This window comes from Rhinolophus sinicus, chromosome 11 (genome assembly GCF_057876585.1).
Source record: "Rhinolophus sinicus isolate RSI-liver-muscle chromosome 11, RSI-T2T, whole genome shotgun sequence".
Taxonomy (NCBI): Eukaryota; Metazoa; Chordata; class Mammalia; order Chiroptera; family Rhinolophidae; genus Rhinolophus; species Rhinolophus sinicus.
The window spans coordinates 25,543,634-25,564,026 of NC_142511.1; the positions used below are offsets into that span (position 1 = coordinate 25,543,634).

Here is a 20,393-nt window from a genome sequence, read left to right on the forward strand (position 1 = left end):
AAAGCCCCCTACGTTATTCTAATATACAGAAAACTTGGGAAATCACTGCTCTTTGTTGTTACCACTGCTAACAGATATCTGTCATAATTTTGACTTGGAGAGAGCAGTTAGTTTTCCTTTTTCTCTTGAGCTGGTGAGAAAAGAGGGGATAAAAACCTGTACTTGGCTCTTAGTCCATGGGCAGACAAAAGAAGGAGTGCCGGTCTCATGACCGGACATCGTAGTTGAGACTCCTGGCTTCTCACTAACTTCAGAGAGTGGAGCCCTATTGTTCAGAATTTTAGTAACAAGCACATGCTTCTTATAGGCAATTGTGTGTGCCTCCATTAGTCTCAGGTCAGCTGATGACCCAGGAAGCATTGATAAGGTACCAATAAAGTACGCATCCCAAGGATAATCCTAGAGTATAGGACAGTGCTCTCCAGGAGTGGGCAGAGCTGGGGCGATTCAGGTTTGGACAGTAATGCATTAATGAGGCCTGTGGTTGCTTGATAGGTTATAGACTAATGAGACTTAGGCTGTTACTAAGAGACTGCCAACTCCTTAACCTCCTTAACTCTTTGGGAGAATAGAAATAGTCTCAGGGACTGGTGGGATTCTTGTAACTATTTTACATGAATAATCCCTTGATTGTTTAGTGAAAATCAAAGGAATTATTTGGCTCTTAGCTGGTTTAGAGTTTGTGAATAACTAACCCTATTAGGTATATGCAGGCCTGGTGCTAACCATCGTGGTTTATTCCCTCATCTGTCATTTCAGTAAAAGGTGTCAATTTCTATGGCCCCAAGAGTGAGTTTGTGGTGAGCGGTAGTGACTGTGGGCACATATTCCTCTGGGAGAAATCATCCTGCCAGATCATTCAGTTCATGGAGGGGGACAAGGGAGGCGTGGTGAGTATGGTGTGCTGGGCTGGCTGGTTCTCTACTCTCTCCAGTGATTAAGGTAGGTTTTGGCATGGCAACTGAATTCTCACTGTGACAACATGCCACCATATCATATAGGACTAACCAGCTAAAAAGCAATGTGGTCTGGGGGAGCCGAGGTTTCAGTGGGATATTTCTTTTTCCTGGCTTCTGCCCCTCTAAGACACGGCTTATTGAGAAGAGAAAGGGATCTTAGGGATGGATGAAACTCTGGCTTGAGTGAGGTATCGCTAGGCATGGACCTTTCCCAAAAGAAAAGCAGTAGAGTCGAGGGCACACCATTCTGTCCTACATGATGCCAAAGGTGTCTCCATGTCTCATTCCTTACGAGCAGCTAAGTAGTGGTCTTGACTAGATTCTGAATCAACAGATACAAGTTGGAGGGAGCAGTTTTCAGACCACTGGGAAATTCAGAATATTGTCCATACATTAGATAATGTGAAATTCAATGTTTATTTTATGTGATGATAGCATTCTATTTATGTAGGACAATATCTTGTATTTAGGAGATACATAAGTATTTAAGGGTAAAATGTCATGTTTTCATTCACAGATACAAATATAATGTATATAAATATACAGGGAGAGAGCAAATATGGCAAAAAAATTTGTTTTTCTCCTAAAGAATGATTGAGCAGCCTGCTATACAGCCCGTGATCACCTCACAGTCTGCCTAACCTTTGAATTCTACAGACAGCCTCCATAGAGAGAGGGCTCAAAGGAAGCATGAGAATCCTGAGCTGGGGAGTGAAGCCTGGTCAGCTCTTAAATGTACCTCGCTAACCATATATATATATATTTATTTTTTTTTTCTTTTTTGAGACCCAGAGTCAGGAAGGAGTTCAGTAGCTTTCTATTATAAGGTTTTTGGTCTGCAGAAAATATGAGAGAGACAGTTTGGGAGACTATATTGTACTGATTATCCAAGATAGTCTGGTTAAGAGCCTCTAAGGAATGGCTGAGACAGCTTAGGCTCTTCATTTTCATCCTTCTAAGCTATGAGGAGTTGCAAAGAGCCCAGCTATCTCTTGATGAGGTTTATCCAGAGAGTGGTGTTAGAATTTATAATGGTTTCTTGCATTCGGGATCCCATTCCTTCTTGTGTTTCTTGCCCTGGGGTGAGGCTATTTTAGATTTTCTTCTCGTTCCCTCTAACTTTTGGGACCTGGGATGAGTATAGATCCCAGATTTCTATGGCCTGAGTGTAAGTGGAGAGGAGTCTAGAACTTGAAGGTATGTCTCACTGTTGCCTGCTTAATTTCCTACTCTCCCATAAGTCCTATCATCTGCAGTGAACAACCTAAAACACTGGAGTCTTAATGAGAATTCTGCAATAAGCGTATTGTCAGAAGTCAGAAGGGGCCAGTGAAATCCTTTCTTGAACATAAACTATTGTCTTGAATTCTGTTCCAGAGAGATACAGGGCTGAATGCCCTTCCCCAGGCCAGCACTTGTCCATTCTCCACAATCACTTTGCAGGCCATTTTGCTTTCAGCCCAGCCAATATTAGGGTTTGATGATTAATCTCTGGCTCAGGTGAGGAGGGCATCTGCTGGGGATGGTTGGGCCCCAGGCCTGAGTTTTAGTGTTCGTAAGAATGAGGGGCTAGACCAAGAAGTATAGAGACTGCACCCTGAAGTGAGTCTCCTGGTTTACTCTTGCCTCTGTGAAGCTGAGTCATCCATGTGGTTCTCACTTGGCTTCCTCTGTTTTTGTTTTGTTTTTTGTCTTAACCTCCCAGCAGTGGGGTCACCAGGTACCAGCCTCAGTGCAGACTCATAGCAGTTCTGTATCATAAAGTAGAATGTTAGAACCAAGGGATCTTAGAAATTATTGTCCACCTTGCCTAGGTCTCTTGACTGTTCTTCGTTCAAACTCTAGTCCTTTCTTCCTATTCAGGGACAAGGGTGGAAGATGTCAAAGGACAATCCTTAGTCTCCCCAAAGCATTTTGTTGCTTCATCCCATTCCTTACATCCCCTAGCCCAGTCATCTAAGGCCAGAGCTCTTTTCTCTGCTAAGGCATTATTGACAGGATAAGTCCTGGTATTTAGACAGGTCTGGTGAAGTGACTGGGTACCCTGGCCTAGAAGCACTCTGTCGGTTCCCCCTGAAGGCTCCAGTTCAGGTACTGCATGTAATTTATTCTGCTGTTCCTTTTGCCATTGGCCTTGTCCTTAGTCTTAAGCTCCAAGGAATTTCTTCCCTGTGCTTTTTAATTTCAATGATTTGTTCAAGCAGAGTTAGACCAGAGTAGAGGGGTAAGGGGCTTCTCAGGAGGTGGATGAATGAGTTCAGGTTCGTATGTGTAAGTTGTCATATTTTTAGTAATGTTCCCCGGCAGTGGCGTTTCTGTCTAGTGCCTCCTCATACTCCAGATGCTGGGACCTCTTCCACACTTCCTGAAGCAGCCCAAATAAAAACTGCAGAGAGCTGTTAGGTGGAGTGAGAAAAGTCGGGAAATGAGGTTTCTACTTTACTCTTGGGCTCACACTTAGAGTCAGACTTTTCTAAGCATTTGCTTATTTGTAAAATGGAAGACTAAGAAGACTGCAAGTCTGTAGGTCAGTTTTATTTTCCATGTAGGCCCCTGCTTCCCCTCAGCTGCTCTGTGTGCGCAGGTGAGGCAGAGGTTGGACCTGTGAGAACTGAGCGAGGCTTTTGAACCAGGGGTTGTCTTCTTGGACTGTAGGGCAGCTGCAAGGCGGTGTGGGGTGAGGTGAGGAGTGGCTAAGACCACACCTTCTTCCTTCTGGGTGACTTTCCTATGTATTCCTCATCTGACTAAAAGGCTGAAAATGCTTTAGCAGCTAGATCTGGACCAGCTCTTCTAGTGGGGATGGAAGCTTCCCTGTCTTGCCCTGTTAGAAAGGCTGAAGTTTCCAAGTCAGACAGCAGGGGACATAGGGGCCTTCCGACGGAAGAAAGCTGCCTAAGACAGAGGCCTGCCCTAATTCATTTCTCCCGCTCAGTGAATACAAGGGTGGCTGAGATGTGCAAGTCCCAGGCAGACATGAATGTGCCTCCACTACCCCACTGCTCCCACCTCGGCCTCTTCCCAGCCTGTGCCTTCCTCCAGTTCTACTCAATAGTGCCAAGTGAATGTAATTGTCCTCTGACTGACTCTCTCTGGGGGCTCAGTGGCAGCTGCTGCTTTCTTCATTTTTTAAGTTATTTGCCACTTGGTGAAAGCCACAGAGATGGCTTTTCCCATCCTTGGGCAAGTTGGAGCTGTGGAATCTATAGTGAATGAGGACATCTGAACCTCACTGCTTTTTTGTGAATCCAGCAGTAAGCTTGACCAGTCAACTGCCTACCCCTAGGGCTATGTCTGGGGAGGAGACCACCCCTGCCTATAGGAAATGAGAGATGGGCCTGGTCTTATACCCAGTCTGTGTCCAGGGTTTCTTCCACCTCCAGGGCCCTTGGTCTTAGCCTCATGATGGGTGGGCCTGCCTTTCCAGCAGCTGCTTCAGCCCTGATAGTTATTTGGCTCAAAGTGGGTAGAGGTTTTTAAACCCTACGCCCTCATACCCCTGAGCCTCTGCTTTCCTTTCCTCCTGACCAGGTAAACTGTCTTGAGCCCCACCCTCATCTGCCTGTGCTGGCAACCAGTGGCCTAGACCATGATGTCAAGATCTGGGCACCCACAGCTGAAGCTTCCACTGAGCTTACAGGATTAAAGGACGTAAGTAGCTGACTGCTGATGTTCTTACTTATTTACATAGTGTTAGGAGTCTTCATTGTCACAGGAAGGAATGACCTGCTTCTCAGTTCTTTAAAGGCACTGCTCTAACACCCTTCTTCCCCCACATTCCTGTCACTGCCTGTCTAGGAATTGTCCTAGTCTAAGGGGCAGCTTTGAAGTGCCTCTAGTTCATGCTCAAGTGCGGAGAGGGGACATTTTTAGGAAGAAGCATTCTATTTTAAAGCTTCCCACCTTCTCAGTGGAGGAACCTGGGGCATCCTTTCCTAATCTAATCCACTTCAGTTTAACAGTTCCTAAGGGAGGTTTTTATTGAGATAGAACACTCGTCTTTTCTGATCAGATCTAGGGTCCCTACTTACTCCACGTCTCCAACCTCTTGGGTTCCAGGTGATAAAGAAGAACAAGCGGGAGCGGGATGAAGATAGCTTGCACCACACGGACCTGTTTGATAGCCACATGCTCTGGTTTCTCATGCACCACCTGAGACAGAGACGCCATCACCGGGTAAGCTGGAGTGGGATGTAAGCTCCCAAGTGCCAGTGTACATTGTCTCACGACTTGAAAGAAGAATCACCTGGTCTTGGCTGGGTTTCCTGTCCATTGCTCCTCATCCCTGTCCGACCCCTGATGTGGCCCTGGAAGAGCCACCAGCAGAAATGGGTCTGCTTTTTGTTGTCCATCACCATGCATGCACAGTGCTGTCTTCATAAAGGCAAGGTCATGAGAATGGGGAAGGAGTTGAGAAGAAGGTATGAGTCTCAAGGTGACCTTTCTCTTCTCCCTCTCAAGCCAGAAGAGGCATAGGGCAGGGGTTAGCAAACTATGGTGGTTGGTTTGCTACCTGTTTTTGTAAATAAAGTTTTATTGGAACACAGCCACACCCATTCTTTTATGTATTGTCTGGCTGCTTGCACACTGCAACAGCAGAGTTGCGACAGAGATACGGCCCATGAGTCTAAAATATTTACTCTCTGGCCCTTTAAGAAGGCTTCTGCTGACCCCTGGCCTAGAGCATCTGAATTACAGCTAAAACACTCAACAGGTGTGTCCTCATTCCAGGGAAGTTACTAACAAGACTTTCCCCTTCTACAGCGCTGGCGAGAACCTGGGGTTGGGGCCACAGATGCAGATTCGGATGAGTCTCCCAGCTCCTCAGACACATCGGACGAGGAGGAGGGCCCTGACCGGGTGCAGTGCATGCCATCCTGAGGCCTCGTACCCCAGAGGGGCGGGCTGGGGCTGCCAACCCGATCCTGCCTGGGAGCCCTTTCCTGTCCCAGGCCCTTTACATTCAGCAGAAACGCACTTTGGACTTTTGCTTTAGATAAAAGAAAGACATCCCAGGAGAAGGACAAACCAGAGAGGACTTAACTTGCAGAGAGTACCTAGGAGTGGGGTTGAGCCCTGGAATGGGGTTCCATGGAAAGGTGCATAGGACTCAGCAGAAATGGCCTCTCCCCAAAGCTTTTATTTTGTGGGGGGAAGGGGTGCCTATCTTGTTAACTGGTTTGGGATATGGAATGGGGTTTCTTTTATCTCCCTTGTTTCTTGGGTGGGGGTTGGAGATATAACTGGCTGTTCAGTACCAAGGGGCCAGAGTGGGGGTAGTAGAAGTGCCACTCCTTCTTTGGTTTAGGTTTTTGACCTTTTTTCTTCCCGTTTACTTTTTTAAAATCTATGACAGTTTTATTATTCCCCCCACCCACCCCAAGCAACCCCATCGCAGGATCCTGTTTTTCTGGGAAGTCCTTAGAGCCCCTAACCATCCACACACTCTACTTACTTTCTACCCCATTCATTCTGTGTACTTATCACAGTGTTTTGCACTTGATTATGTATCCTTTATTCTCTTCTCTTTATCCCATCACCCCCTAAATATGTCTGGTGAGGGAGCTTGGGGGGAAGTGGGAGGAGGGGCAGAAGTGGAGGAAGAATAGGAAGGATGTTACCTCTTCTGTTATTTTAAAAAAAAGTTTGGTGGCAGCAATCTCCCTGCCCCTATCACTGTTAGAGGCCTAATTTTATATCTATAAATATATTAAAAAGCAAGTCAAACTTGGATGTATCACGTTAAAATTATTGTTAAAATTTAAATGCCTATACTCTATGACTAATAAAGGGACTTACAGGAGAGAGTGAGCGAGACTAATGATGTGGAGGTGACACGTGGGGTCAGCCTACCCTCTGTGTGGCTATTGGAGATTGGGGCTTACCCCTTAGGTTGTAGGAGGCTCGAGAATGGAATAATCCTCAATTTTGCCCTTCCCTGCTTTCCTCCCATGGTCTCAGGGTTGGGGAAACAGGAAATTGCTTTCCGCTTTTTGCCTCAAAAAGCTGTACCTCTCCTTCAGTCTTATGGGGGTTCTCAGGATGGTTCTTCTAGCCAGAGACTGGCCCATCTTTAAAACTTGACCGAACTTTGATTTCAGAAAGGGTCCTGCCACTGCAGAGTGTTGCTCTCAGTATCGTGTGTGACAGAAGACACTCACTTAACCTTCAGCTCCTTGATTCGTTGCACCGTCCAACCCCACGCCAGCTCCTTTCCTCATAAGTATTAGAGTATATGTAGGAAAAGATGTCCTGGGTTTGACTTTATACCTTGTCCACCTCTTGGTATCTTGGGATTTAGGAACAAGTAATAAGGATTGATTAAGGTGGTTGGGCCTTGGACACCTGTCTGATTTAATTACTGGCCACTGAATATGAAAGTCCCAGTTGAGTTCTTGCCCTTAAACGCTTTTGCTGCTATTTCTCTGTGCCCCCAACCACGGATTCTGCATCCTGGGACAAATTCTACTAGAACAGGCCAGGAAGGAAGGCAAGAGTGAAAGGATGGAATTCCCAGACGCTCCTTCCTTCCTGCTCCTTTTCCTAGCAGCTCTCATAGCAGATGTTAGCTGCTGCACTTCCTTCCTGAGGTAGAGACTGTGTGGTGATTGAATGGTCTGTCTCCTGTTGCTAATGGGGCGATGGAGTGGGCTAAAAACCATGCACTCTGGAATTTGTTGTATATTTTCTCTTAGTAAAGCTTTTTTTTCTTGATTGCTGCTCTGTGTGATGTGGGCCATTCATTTGTGACGGGCTGTTTTTGCTCCTTCCAATATAGGTGCCTGACCCTGCCCTTATTACAATTTTAGGAAGTCCATTCTGGGATATCCATGTTTCCAGTGCTTGGGCTCCAATTGGAGACTGTTGTGAGTGGAACACACCCCATAGCTCAGTGATACATTGAAGATGGGGGAAGGGAGGGTTATTATTAGGGGTGTTTTTCTGGCCTCTGTTCCAGGCTGCTGTGAGGGATTTGGGGGTAAATATTGTTCCCTCTTCCTTCCCAGTCATCCAAAATCCTGATCATTCATAGAAATTCTAGAATCAGTCAGGTACAGTTACAGTCAATCACCTTTATTCCAGGGTTAGAACAAGGCCGTGTACACCACACACAGGAGCACAGGACAGAGCAGTCTCAGCCGAACGGGGGAGGGAGGGCAGGTTAGTCTTTTTAGATTATTTCGCCTCACAGAGAGATTATTCGACTGCTGCAAATGACCCTGTCTTCCTTCTCCCACCCATCCTCATGCTCTCCTCTAGTCAAAGGAAGGCTCCTCATTCATTCTCATTCATAGTGTTGCTCTCACTCTCATAACATCCTCACTGGAAAGACAATTTATGTTCATTTCCCCTCCCAATTCTATAAGTATCTCTCTCCTTTAGGGAGAAGCCAGACAGGGCTTGGGGGACTTGGAAAGGTCCTTTAAGGCAAAACTGTGGAGTACTCGAGGTGTGTGTGTTAAGGCAGGTGTCCAGAGCAGTGGCCATAGGGAATAGGCGGGCTGGGCTGGGCTGGGAGGAGGGTGCTCTCCAACCAGTCTGGCTTCTTCCCTCTTCCAAACAGCCAGCCCTCCCCTCCCACGACAGTTTTACTCCTACATCCTAAAAGCCCCTAACTTACTTTCTCTAAATAGTCCCTTGAGATTGTGTGGATTTAGTTCAAAGTTTTCTTTTTTGTTTTTACTATGTAGCAACTTGACTCTGCAGCTCCCTCACTGTGGCATTCCCCTCCCACCCCGCTCTGGCCTAGACAATAAGTTAATGCTAGACACCACAAAAAAGGGCTGACATGGCAGTGCGGGTTTAATATACATATATGTAGAATATATATGTACACACAGTTAGCACGGTCAAGGTAGGAGGGGCATCTTGGGACAGGCAGGAGGCTGGGGTCACTGGACTCTAGGGATTTGGCTACAGGAGGTGTTCACAAGCCCAAGGCGCCAGGATATTGAGGGAGAGGGGTTACCAAGTCCCCTCCTGGATTGAATTGGGGGTCAGTGCAAAGGAAAACACTAGTTCTTCCCTTCTTTCGGACTTGGGGTGTTCTAGACCAGAGAGGGAAGGTTGCCTACAATAACCATACTGGGACCTTGTAATTGGGGGCAGAATTGGAGTTAAAACCTAGGGATCTCATTCCCCAACCTCCCTAGGTTTGTGGTCAGTAATAGGAATAAAGGAGTGGTAAAGAGGCCCTTCAGCCCCATCTCAGGCTCAGTGGATCACTGTTCCAGCACAGTCTCTCCAGAGCACAGGTGGGTGGGGGGGTATCTAATGCTGGGTGCTCTGTGGGGTTTGAACTTTGGGGTCAGGAAAGGATCCAGTGGTCCTCTGTCATTAGATCCCTGGCTCATACCCATCCAAGGCCCCTAAGGGGTACAGCATGAGGTACAAACACTGAACTCTGGCTTTGCCCCTCTCAGGTGGGGGTTGGGGAGCCTCTTCACCTTCCTTCCCACTGCTTTTAATTAGATCCACCTACCTCTCCTGTGCCTCACTCCTACCTCAGCTTGTCGCTGTAGGATAATGCAGGTCCTTTCTGCTCCCACACTTGCGATGTGGGGGAAGAGTGGAGGAAAGGGAAATAGGAGGAATGTACCCATTTCTATATGTATAGAAATAGCCCCTACCTCCCCCTAGAGTGGGGAAGCAGCCCCCCACAGCCTCTGACCCCCAACCCCTCACGAGGAAGAGGAGCTAGGTGAGCTAGACATGTAGACAGACAGCCAGAGCGTGCGCACACGCACACACACGCGTACAGTAAGGGGGTTAGGACCAGGTTAGTAAGTGGGTAGATTTTGGGAGGGTTGCCCTTGCCTCCTCCCCTGGAGGATGGGGGAAGGGAGTGGTCCAATGAAGGTCCAACCTTCCTCCTCTTCCTCCCCCTTGCTCAGGCTTTCTTCGGTGGAGGAGCCAATTTGATGATCTCTTCCTCAGAGGGCTGCCGGATAATGTCTGGGGGCAAAAAGGGATGTGTCCATGGATGAAAGTCATGGGAAACGCCAGGCAGGCCCATTGAGCATCAGCCTTCATGCTCCCACCACCAGGATCATCCATGGGAGGGGACAGAGGTGCATAGTGAAGGCATGGCCTCTTACCTTTGTACTTTTTGGCACTGGGGATACGGGTTAGCTTGGTGTCCAGTTCGTCCTCCTCAGAAATTTTCAGAACACGGGTTCTATAGTCAACCACCATAGTGAGTAGGTCAGGGCGGCGAGAGATCTCAAAGATGTGCTCAATGTAGGAGAGGTTGTCTAGAGCAAGGCAGAAGACTGGTGGTCAGAACTAAGCTAGGGAGGTCAGCTTCCCCCATTGTGTCAGACCAGGCTTATGGGACCAAGACCGAGTTGCTCACATTGGGTGTTGGAAGGGGCAATACTGGAGGAAGAAGGGCTACTAAGCCAAAAAAAGAAAGCTAAGGCATCAAACAGTACAGAAGAGTACTGTTCCCAAGAAGGGCAGATCGTCGATCAATGAAGTTTCTAGATTATGGATTCAGAATGAGGGGTTTAGGTTAAATACCATGTCTTTTGGTGGGGGTGTGTGGGAGGGAGGCAGAATAGAAAATTAACTGGCCTTCCAAGTACGCCCCCACCCCTCCTACTTTTCCTCCAAGTAAGCAGAATTTCCTGGGACTGGAGGAATGGAATCTGCAGACAACCCAGGAGAGCTATGCCTAGTGAGAAAGCTAATTCTGAATCAGAGAAGGCACAGCCATGACCAAAGGATGAGCTCCATAGCTTGCCCAGTTCTGGGAGACTGCAGGCGCCTTGGCTTCTCCCGTGTGACTTCTGCAGTACCATGTTTCCCCGAAAATAAGACCGAACCAGAAGATAAGCCCTAGCATGATTTTTCAGGATGACATCCACTGCACATAAGCGCTAATGCGTCTTTTGGAGCAAACATTAATTAATATAAGGCTTGGTCTTATGTTCAGGGGAACACAGTCGTCTAACTGTAACGTCCTCCTCAGCCTCCCTCCCTGCTATCCATGCTAGTCAGGTTCATGTCTTTGAAGGGCCCTCTGATCACTCTCCTCACCTATCAAATACCTTATCACTCAAGGCCCTTCACAGCACAGCCGTACCTTACCTTTCCAGCCACTTCTAAACATACCCTATGCCCCAGCAAGTTAAGGAGGTCCCCTTGCTTTTCCGAATACACCAGACAACTCTCCCACCTCTGTGACTAGTCCTTGACCTAGCATGACCTTTGGATTCTGCCTTTGAAATCCCACTTGCCATTTAGGGCCATCTTACATACACCAATTCCTCCCAGAGCAGTGTTCTCTAAAAGTGGATAAGAAAATCCTAACAATTTGTGGTTTTAAATTGTATCACTTTTAACATGTGTTTTAATGTTTTGTTACATATGTGATAATTGCACAATCATATCTGAAGAACATTTTCTACTGACAAGGGGCACATTGAAGAATGCGCAGACCATGGCCCTAGAGCCCTTCCAACTGTTAGAGCATCTCTCTCGCCCTGCCTTGTCAGAGAGGAATGCACGCTGTGTGTATAGGAGCTCTGAGCTCATTGCTCTTTGCTCAGTGAACGGAGCCCACGAAACGCTGCGGCAGGGTGCCAGTGTCCTCCCCCACCTTTGTCCAGCTTGTTGTGGCTCTCCAGGAAGCTAAACCAGGCACTGCCTGTTGTGATCTCCTCACTCTTCTCACTGGGGATGTCCTCCTTGCAGGCCGATTTGAGCTGCTCCAGATCTTCCAGGGTTATGTTGTTGGTCAGGTCCTGGAGGAGGGTCCCGTACTCAGCCATGACTGGGGTTGGGAGGAACAGAGGGAGAGGAGGTTGAGCTGGAGCTTGGGGGTGTGCTTCACTTACTGGCACGTCCCACCCCTCCTCTATCCCACCAGGCAGGTGCCTAGAACAGGGTTGGGGAGGGCCAGGGCTGGAAGGAGAAAAGACTGAAGGGAAGTGGGAGTAAAAAGGAAGATATTTGGAAGTTAGGGACCAGGCTGGAGCCTAGAGTGACAAGTCACACCTCCTTCCACCCATCTTTTTTCTTCATTTTACACCCTCTAACAGTAACCCTGGCAACAGCTCCCCTGACTGAGGAGGTGGTTACCATAGCAACCTGCTTCTGACTTTCTCACCCGCTGCATCCAAGCCCCCCCCCCGCCCCCCCGCCAGAATCACCTCACCCACCTGCAACCCGGCCCCTTACAAAACAAAAACAAACAAAAAAACTTCCAAAACAACGACCACAGGGAGAGGCTTGCTGTAGCAGTGAGAACCTAAAAAGAAGGGGCTAGAGGTGGTTGGTTGGGTCTCGTGTTCTAGCTCCCATTTTCCCCCAGAAGCAAAGGGGTCGGTCCCTCATTTCAACTTCCCATCACTCCACAAATGACTCATTTTGGATGGATGCCTAGTTGCTTGGTCGAATGGTCCTCTGGCCCCGCTGTGCTCAGCCATTAGGGCTCTGAGGGAGAGGGCAAGGAGGGGTGAAGCAATGAGTCGCCCCCACCTTTGTGGAGCCCATTTTCTCCCTTGATTGCTGCTGGGCCTCCACACAGCCGTCTCCCCTAGTCTTTGTGCTGTGCTTGCAGCCCCCGCGCCCAAGAATACCAAGCGCGGCTGGCTCTGGCCCCCTGCCCAGTTCCCAGGCTGGCTGGGTGGCAGGGGGAAGGGGCTTAGATGCAGCTTTGGGAGAGTCTGGCAGGAAGGGGGCTGCCACTCCTGCTTGCATCAACACCTGGCTAACACTACCTTCAGCATGACCTCCCAGAGGGGGCTTGGCAAAGCTAGATCTCACCTAGGCCTTCACCCCACCCCTCTTTCATGGAGGTGCTTAGGTGACATGTAGAAGACTCACGGCCCTCCTTTCACTCACTAAGACAGGAACTGTGGCTCAGACAAGAAGGTCAGACCTTGGAATGAATTTTCTGGATTTGATGTGAAACCAGTGGTGAGTTTAAAAGGGGGCTTTTCCCCCCCACAATGAGTATATAGTTTATAATCAAAAGTAAAGGATTTTAAAAAGTAAATTGTCATAAATACTCTGTGGTTAGACCAAAGGGTGAGACAGGAACCAGATGACCTTGTGCTTGACTGAGACTACCCACAAATCATGCCAACAATGGGCTGGGAATGTGGCAAAAAGAAGGGGGCTGGTTGACACCCCCCCCCCCCATTTTCCTTATTTCTGGCCTATATGCAGGGAAACTGAGGCAGGAGGCATGGCACAGTAAGAGGCATGGAACCAGAAGTCCCCATTCCCAGCCCCCTATTTGGACCAAAACAAGTCTCCCTTGGTGGCAGGCACCGTGACACAAATACACAATGAGCCAGGCAGCAGGGCCAGCACGATCCCCACAAGAAACAGGCAAGCTCACTTGCACACCCAGGTGCAACCAGACAGAAGGGCCCAGCGGTGGCCCTGCCAGGCTGGGCCAGGAACAATGCTCTCTGACTGTCAGCACCAGGAACCGTCTCTGCCTTGAAATCTAGGTCACAGCAGCAGGCTCGAGCCTAGCTGCCCCCTCCACTGATAATCCGAGGACAGAAAAGGTGGTGGTGGGGGGGGGTGAGGGCAAAGGGGAAAATGGGGAGGCGGTCCAGAGATGAGAATAATAGAGGCAGGGGTGTGAGGAGAGCTGAAAAGGACAGAGCTGCATGGGAAGGAGGCAAGATGCCCCCAAGAAGACCCTGCCCCAATGGAGGAGACCCTGGGACCAAGCCATCAGCAGAAAAATGGAACGGAATTTAGGGTGATCCTGCCCTGCTTTCTCATGGAAGAGCTTGTAAATAGATCTGGTGGGAGGAAAGAGAGAGAGAGAGATTGAGAGAAAGGGAGAGAATATATGTGTGTGTGTATCTCCTGAGAGGAGTTAAGATTTAGGCCTCTGAATCTAAAACACAGGGGAGGTAGGCGGGAAGGGATTAATGTGTGTGAGACACTCACCCACATAGGTGGGTAAGAGCTTTCTGAGAGTGAAACAGATACAAGGACACCCCTTAGAGAGATGGGGTGGGCATGTTAAAGTGGCAGGGGAAGTGTGTGTGCCAGGGTTTTACTATGGATGCTCACCCCTGGTGTGGGCACAGGCATGGGAGGCAGTTGCTGGTTCAGTGGGTGTGTGATTGTACTGGTAATGGATGTGTATATGCCAGCACTGGATGTGTATGGCTGTGAGTGTATGTGGTCTGTGTGTCTGTATGTGTCTGAGCTAGCTGAGAGTATGTGTAAGAAGACAGATAACCACAGGCTCCTAACAAGAGAAAAAAGGAAGGGTGAGGGGATCCTACAGAATGGAGGAGGAGATCTGGGTTTGGGAGAGGGAAAGAGGCTGCAAATGAGGAATCCTGTGGGGGAGAGAGGCAGGGAGCATAGAGTCCAGGAGAAGGCTGCTGCCTCAGCTTGATGGTTACTATGGCAACCTCTGTTCTGGGTGCCCCCACCTCAGTCCAGGACTATGACACCGAGACCAGTGAATGGGAGGGTGTATGGGGAGTTGTAAGAAAAGACAGAAAACAGGAGTAAGGCCCCTTGAGGGAGCGGAAAGGCAGCTGGGTTGTCTCCCTCCCCAGAGACATCCCATTTGCCCAAGTCTGGGTGTGGCAGTAGGGTAAGCGCAGGATAATTTAGGGGAAATGTTTGGGGCGCGAGGAGGTGGACTCTCGATGTGGCTCTCAAGTCTCACTGATCATTGTCCCTGGGGTGGGCTGGCCATGCTGGGACTTGACAGAAGTTTGGCTTCGTCACCCTCCATGTCACGTTCCTGAGATTCAGACTGCTTAGGGCCTACGTCGCACTCTCCTGCCCTCCTAAGCTCTGGAGCAGTGCAGAGGCTGGGCAGGGAACACCAGGCAGCCTGGGTGGAGGCCATTCTTGGGACAGGATACCAGGGCAGGAACTGGGAACCGGAGCTGAGGCTGCCAGGAAGTCAGCCCCTTTCCTCCCAGGTCATTCTGTTCTCTGCTCACAACTTCCTCACACTTTCCTGCCTCCCTCTCCTTCCAAGCCGGCCCAGGTGGAGTCCTGGTCTAAGGTCTGACCAATTTAGGATGCTGAGGCAGAAGGGCTGAGGGTAAGGATCATTATATGTGCTGGCCTGTAGGGAAGGACTTGGGAGCTTGACAGGTATCTGATCCCTGGGCACTGGGGGAGGAAGGAGCAAGCCCTGCCTAGCAAAATGGGATGACCACCTGTGGAGGTGGCAACACCAAAAGATTTCTGTGCATTTTGACATTAATTCATGATTATCCCCTCCCCCTAGCATTTGCTTCCAAATCCTCAATACATTTAAGAAGAAAGCTTGAGGATTAAGAGCTGCTGCCCCTCTTTCCTTCCCTCCCTCACATCTGCTGCAGCTGTCTAAGGCTGAGGGGAGGGGCCTGGAGATCCCTGCAGTGGGCAGGAGGGGACCACTAGGCACTCAAGTGTGTCAGTCTCTGTGCTGCGTGCAGGCGTGCGTGCGTGCAGGCGTGCGTGCACGTGTGTGTGTGTGTGTGTGTGTGTGTGTGTGTGGAGGGGGGAGTAATCAAGGAGAAGCAGAGGGTTGGGAAGGGAGAGTGCAGGGTTCTACTTTAAATTTTATCTGGGCTCCAAATTCAAGCAGTCCTGTAGTTCATCCGTTAATTATTCCATTAATCCATTAATACTATTCTCAACTGACTTCTTCCCTTAGCTTCTATTCAGCATTTTTTTTTGGGGGGTGGGGTGGTCTTTATTCCTGTAGCAAAGAACAGGGCTCTAACACTTCAGAGTCAGCCTGGAGTGAGGGGAGGTAGGATACCTGGGTCTCAGGACCTTTCCAATGCAGTCCAAGAAGCAACATGGGTCACCTCTCTGTCTAAGAGAACAAAGACCAGATGGAGATGAGGGCATTAGGAGATACCCACTGGACCAAGAAGGCAGAGGGCCACCTGACGGTGAGGAGAAGGTGGGGCCTGTGCTGCTCTCCCCTCATTTGGTTGTCTCCCCACTCCTATTTCTGTTCTGTTTCTCCCTCATCCATTCCCTCTCTCCCTGGTTTCTCAGTCTCTTTCTCCTTTCCTTTCAATGGGGTTTCATCCTATCCCACTTGGTGGTAAACATGGCTACTCAGGACTCCTGGCTTGTGACTCAGTGTCCCCATCTGAATACTCAGAGCTACCATCCTATTAGGAAGGAGTGAGCTACCCTGCTGTAGAGAGATAGGGTAAGTCTGGTGGGGAAGTGCCTAGATTGGTTGGCTGTACACAGGTTGGTGATGTCCCCCACTGCACTGTACATGAGGATCTGTATGAGAGAGTGAGGGGATGGCATGGCAGGGTGTGATTCTGTGGCTCTCTTCTTCATGCCTGATAATCAATACATGCACACATGATGGGCACAGGTGTCAGGGAAGTGAGGAAGTAGGCAACCAGGGGAGTCAGCAGCCTAAGGCATCTCTGGCAATTTCCCTAATACAGTGTTTAACCACAAAGGAAAGAGCAATTAAAGCTAGTCGCTCTGACAGCCTAGGGGCCAGACACTAGTAGAGAAAACACACTGATTCAGCATGTTTTCCCTAACTCCCTGTGGTCTCACCACCATCCTGCTTTCGCCCTCTCTAATCTTCTGACCCTTTTTATAGTCTATTCCCCAACACTCTTCCCAGTCTTCGGACCATCTCTTTCTCTCACTTCCTCCCTCTCCCTGTTCCTGACTGTATCTCTGTCCCTCTCACCTTCCCCTCATTCTCTCTCTGACTTGGGCTCCATTCTTGGCTGACTCATACTTATTCTTTCTTTTTCTCCCTCTCCCTTGCTTCCACCCCCTCCTCCACTCTGATGCCAGAAACCAGCCACTCCCAGCACCCTATAAGCTCTAACGACCCAGCAAGAGTGGCCACCAGCAGCTCCTACCCTCCCTACTCACCCAGTTTCAGAGCACCAGGCTCACTCACCCTCAACATCCTGTCTGGCTCTCCTGGAGTGAGACCAGGATTTTCTCTCAGTTCTTCCCACTGTTTTAAAGAGAGGCAACCTGAAGCCCAAGGCTGGGAAAAGATGCCCAGAAAATTAAGGTGGACTTGGGGACAGTGGCCCCCACTCAGCTGTCCAGTTAGACTAATGTTCTTCCAGGTGACTTGCAAGTGGGATGAGGTGGGGGTTGGATGTGTAGTGCAGGGACGTTTGTAATCTGCTTGTGTGCCAGACGATGTGTGTAGGAGGCACATGGGTGTGTGTCACCGTGTGTGCTGGCGTGTCTCTTGTAGGTGTGTGTCCCTGTCAGTTTTGACACGGATTATATGAAATTAATTAGGGGTTTTACGTTAGCTACTTCAGTCCTCTACACCCCAGCTCCTTCCTTCCCTACGGACACACTGTCGCCAATCCCACCTCTTCCCCAGGTGCAGAGGGCGGGGTGGGGGCGCACAGGCTGCCGGAGGACTGAGACGGGCTGGGCCGGGAGGGAGGCCACCCCCGAGGTTGAGTCCGCAGCCAGAGAAGGGGAGGGGGGCGGCAGCTGGCCGCCCAACAGGCTGGGCGGGAAGCAGGCCCGTACGGACTCTCAAAGCGCCTGCCAGCGGGGACTGGGAGGCCAGAGCCCCGCCGCCTCTGGCACATGCTCGAGGCGCCCCACTGGGGCCTGAGTCCAGGGGCCTGACCCCGCGGACCCGACCGGGGCCTCACACCCCACACCTGTCCGGGCGTCCCTATCCACGCCCCTCCGAGCCCAGACCCCAAACCTTCCCCCTCCCCGAGCCACGTCCCCTCCACACCCTCTCACCGCCTCCGGGCCGAGTGCGCAGGGCGCGGGCACTCTGGCGTCCCTGTTTCCTGAGCAGCGTCCGGAGCCTCCTCCTCGGCTCCAGCCGCCGCGCAGCTTCCGCCCGCGGAGCCGGAGCCAGAGCCCAGAGCCGCCTCGCCCCACCCGGCTGACCGTGACGTCAGAGCCGGGGAGGGGCGGGGAATGGTGGGGAGGGGTAAGGGGAAACCGAAGGGTTGGGCTTCTGGAAGACTCCTGCGAGGGGGATGGCGCCTCGTCCCCTAAACCTCGAAACTCAATTATCAGATTTAATTCCTTCCCAATGGGACACCCTCCTCCCGTGATGACCTTTCGATGACCACAATGGCTGGAACCCTGGGAGGCACAGAGCAAGTTTGGGTTTAGGGGTTTGGAAGGCCTTTGGTCTCTGGGTCCTCTTAGCTGCTTGACTTGGTATTTTGAAAAACCTCTTTTCTCCCCTTTATGTGTCAGGGGTAATGACTGCTCAGACTACCCACGTTGGACGGTGGGGCTGGAGGTAGGGGTGGGGGCCAGAAGCAACACTAGAGCAGACTTCGCTGGACATGGAGCCCCAGATTTCCCTCTAGGATGAAGCCAGCCGGCCCCCTTGTGTTCCTCTCACCTTCGTCAAATGTACTACCCTACCGCCTTCCCTCCACCATGATGTCATTTTATTTTCTGGGGAGAAAAAGAGCAGCGATGAGCTCAGCATGCAAATATAGATAACTTGCAAAGCCACACTTACCTCTGTCTCCTAGCTCTGCCCCTCTGCCCTGGCCTGGGATGGCAGCTCTCACTTCCCTTCCACCCCAGGGACTTTCCTCCCCCAGATTCTCAGCCAGACTGAAAGAAGGAAGAAGTGGGGAAGCATATGTTTTCCACCCCCTTCTCCAGCCTAAGGGGTCTTGCCTCAACTCCTGCAGAGGCTGGCTCTGGGAAGAGGTCTGAGCCGCATCAGTGTCCGGGCCACCTCCAGGGACTCCCCTGGCCTCCCTTCAGTTCCTTCTTGTTAGAGACTCCTCAGGAAACTACAGGTGAACCCTCCTTTCTAGAATCTACACTGCTCCTAGAAAGAGGCCCAGGCTTCTGCTGCTTTGGGTTTCACAGCCTCTGTGCTCTTTACCCTGTCCCCCAGAGTCCCCTGTCACATTTGCCTTTGTATGTATCTCATCTGTTCTGTGTGGTGGGGCCAAAACTATTTCACTGACCCATCTTTGAGACTGAAACTAAATGATTTATCTGCACCAGTGGAAGGTCCAGGTCTTCTAGAATTAACCAAGTACAGGGGACTTGGACTTCATGCTGCTTCTACTCCTTTCTCAGACAGGTTATGCCTCTGAGCCTCAGTGTCCTCGCTGGTAAGATAGACACCAGTGTCTATCTTACAGTGTTCTTCTGAGATTCAGAAATTGTCAGTGTCCAAGGACCGGTACAAATGGGGGCTTAAAACATGGGAGCTATCGTTTAGTCTGGGCCTTCCGCTGACCTATGCCAGACAGTGAGCTCCATGGTATTATTGTATTGGCCTAGTGCCCGTACTATGTTGTTGTCACGCCGCTGCCTGCCCGTCTGTCCCCTCGTACCTACCGCTAAAAAAAAAGAAGAGTCTGTGAGACTATTCTTTTCAGGAACATTGGTTCTCCTTCATGCCATCTCCTTGTTTGGCCCCAAAGGATGGCTGGCCAACCAAGGACGGGTAAGAGTCCTCAAGAAAGGAACAACCTAAGACAGGCACAGTCGTGTGGGGACCACCAGGAGAATTCACGGGGTTGATAGAGATGGGCACAGTCCCCACCTTCCCCCGTCTAAGGAGAGCTTCTGCCTCTGTGGCTGTATTCCTTCCCACAACCTGCTTGGGAAGTGATAACATCAGTTCTCCATCTTAGTAAGTTTTCGACATAAAGGTTTTGTCCCCTGGGGAGGTACAAACAACAATTACTAATACATCATGGGACTTTCGACAGGCAAGAGTGATTGGTTTGAACCAGTTTTCTGGTATCATGTATGAGACTCACAGACCGTAGTAAAAACAGTGCTACTTCCTTGTATGTGCATCGATAAAAGCCACAAGGTGGCCCAATTCAGGGCTCTCAGTCCTTTGAGGCTGTGAGGCCCTTGGCCCCTGTTTCAAAACTTTCTTGATTTCTGTTTCTTTCTTAACCCTTCACTGCCCCTTCTCCTTCTCTCACTGCCCGTGTTGCACTGGATGCGACACTATGTATTAAACAGTTATTAAATGGGTACAAATTGGATGAATACATGGTTTCTACTCTACACTCCTGCCACTTCTCCCGGAATCCTGGATTTGTCTGTGGAGGGTGCAAACTTCTCTAACCTCAGGTCTCATTCTTCCACACTCAGAAATCTTCTAAGTCTCCAACAACACCCTTATACCTGATCCATGAAAACTGTCTGTTAGTTATGAGCTTGTTCAATTGTTTGTTTCCCCCACCCCCACTCCTGACGCCTTTACACATACCCCAGGCTGGGTCCCGCTGAAGAGAATTCGGATCCTTCCTGCCAGGACCTCTAGCAGGCCCAGATGTGGGGGATCCCCAGCATACAAACCTCAACACCTCTTCTCCATTTCCATGACCACCACTCGGGTTCATGTTCTCCCAACTTCACCCCAATTATTTTAATGGTCTCCCATTGAAAGAGTTGGGCTTCCTGCCTCTGGTATCTCTTTCATCTCCCCTCCCTAGATCTATCCTGCTA

The 20,393-nt window shown here is 50.0% G+C and overlaps 2 protein-coding genes across 19 annotated transcripts in view; one reads left to right on the top strand and one right to left on the bottom strand.

The window, feature by feature from the left end:
• The window catches only part of DCAF8 (DDB1 and CUL4 associated factor 8), a 38,731-nt gene extending 31,053 nt beyond the window's left edge, over positions 1-7,678 (top strand). For all 17 annotated transcript variants that reach the window (XM_074322223.2, XM_074322230.2, XM_019716410.3 and 14 more), the window contains 4 exons: positions 760-890; positions 4,491-4,610; positions 5,019-5,135; positions 5,724-7,678. In XM_074322223.2, the coding sequence (XP_074178324.1) occupies positions 760-890; positions 4,491-4,610; positions 5,019-5,135; positions 5,724-5,840 (485 nt within the window). In that variant the 3' untranslated portion in view covers positions 5,841-7,678. The remainder of the gene's footprint in view (positions 1-759; positions 891-4,490; positions 4,611-5,018; positions 5,136-5,723) is intronic.
• Positions 7,679-8,012: 334 nt separating this feature from the next.
• Positions 8,013-17,809, bottom strand: PEA15 (proliferation and apoptosis adaptor protein 15). Of its 2 annotated transcripts, none has more exons than XM_019716416.3 (4): positions 17,676-17,809; positions 11,563-11,736; positions 10,058-10,213; positions 8,013-9,914 (listed from the first exon to the last, which is right to left on the bottom strand). In XM_019716416.3, the coding sequence occupies exons 2-4, from the start codon at positions 11,732-11,734 to the stop codon at positions 9,850-9,852; spliced, it is 393 nt and encodes a 130-aa protein (XP_019571975.1). In that variant the 5' UTR covers positions 11,735-11,736; positions 17,676-17,809; the 3' UTR covers positions 8,013-9,849. The 2 variants fall into 2 exon arrangements, with proteins under 2 accessions (XP_019571975.1, XP_019571976.1); XM_019716417.3 differs by having other exon boundaries at positions 17,668-17,807.
• Between the last annotated feature and the right edge of the window lie 2,584 nt (positions 17,810-20,393).